The following is a 1082-nucleotide window of genomic DNA, read 5'->3' on the forward strand; positions in this document are numbered from 1 at the left end:
CATGAACATGAGCCAGCAGTGTGCCCAGGTGGCCAAGAAGGCCAACAGCGTCCTGGCCTGTATCAGCACTGGTGTGGCCAGCAGGAGCCGGGCAGGGATCGTGCCCCTGTGCTCGGCACCTCGAGTACTGTGTTGTTTTGGGCCCCAAGAAAGACTGAGGTGCTGGAGCATGTCCAGAGAAGAGCAATGAAGCTGGTGAAGGGTCTGGAGCACAAGTCTGACGAGGAGTGGCTGAGGGAACTGGAATAGGACGAGAGGAAGTGTCCTCAAGCTGCGCCAGGAGGGATTTAGGTCGGGTATTGGGACAAATTTCCTCACTGAAAGGGTTGTCCGCAACTCCTAGGGGTGCGATGAACTGCCCCGGTGCAGGATGTTGCTTGTGCCTCTTTCCAGCAGCACGAAATCCGCCTGCCCTGGCTTGTGCGTGCAGTTTTCCTCCCTGAATCGCTGTCTCCTCTTCTCTCCAAGGTATTTCTTCCCACGCCAGCTCCTGATCCGCTACTTCTGGACCCCCAACCAGCAGGTTGAGTTCCTGGACGCCTATGATGCCATCCGGAGAGACTTGTATCCAGACGTGGTGGAGAGTTTAGCCCTGGCAGCGCGTTCCCTGCCTGAGCCGCAGCTCCAAAAACGCCTGCTGGAGCTGGGCGCCGAGGTATGTCAGCGCCGTGAACGTGTGCGCCGAGGTATGTCAGCGCCGTGGCCAGTATTGCCCGTCCTGCTTGTGCCACTGCCACCGCCTCGGCCCTGCCTGGTGATGAACACCCAAGGGAGCTGTTGGCAATGCACGCCGTGGCTCTTTCAGGTGCAGCGAGGTTCCCAGCCACGCGTGGCCGAACTCTACGCTGTGAGAAGTTTGTTTTCGGGATCTCCACTGGGTCTGAACAAGCTCCAGGTGTCTCATGTGGTGAGTGTGGCTTTTCTCTTGCCAGCAGCTCAGGAGAAGAGCACTGAGGTGCTAAACCACTCAGTTGTGCCCTAAAACCAGTCCAGTTGTGGATGAAAAGCTGGACATGAGCCGGCAACGTGCGCTCGCAGCCCAGAAGCCACCCGTGTCCTGGGCTGCCCCCAAAGCAGCGGGG

At 59.0% G+C, this 1082-nt stretch overlaps 1 protein-coding gene across 1 annotated transcript in view; it reads left to right on the top strand.

The window, feature by feature from the left end:
• Nucleotides 1–1082, top strand: part of LETMD1 (LETM1 domain containing 1) — a gene marked incomplete at its 5' end in the record, with an annotated part of 5081 nt that overhangs the window by 1897 nt on the left and 2102 nt on the right. The window contains 2 exons of the mRNA XM_010282411.1: nucleotides 469–655; nucleotides 806–907. Coding sequence (XP_010280713.1) covers nucleotides 469–655; nucleotides 806–907 — 289 coding nt within the window. The remainder of the gene's footprint in view (nucleotides 1–468; nucleotides 656–805; nucleotides 908–1082) is intronic.

Source organism: Phaethon lepturus, unplaced genomic scaffold (assembly GCF_000687285.1).
Source record: "Phaethon lepturus isolate BGI_N335 unplaced genomic scaffold, ASM68728v1 scaffold19042, whole genome shotgun sequence".
NCBI lineage: Eukaryota > Metazoa > Chordata > Aves > Phaethontiformes > Phaethontidae > Phaethon > Phaethon lepturus.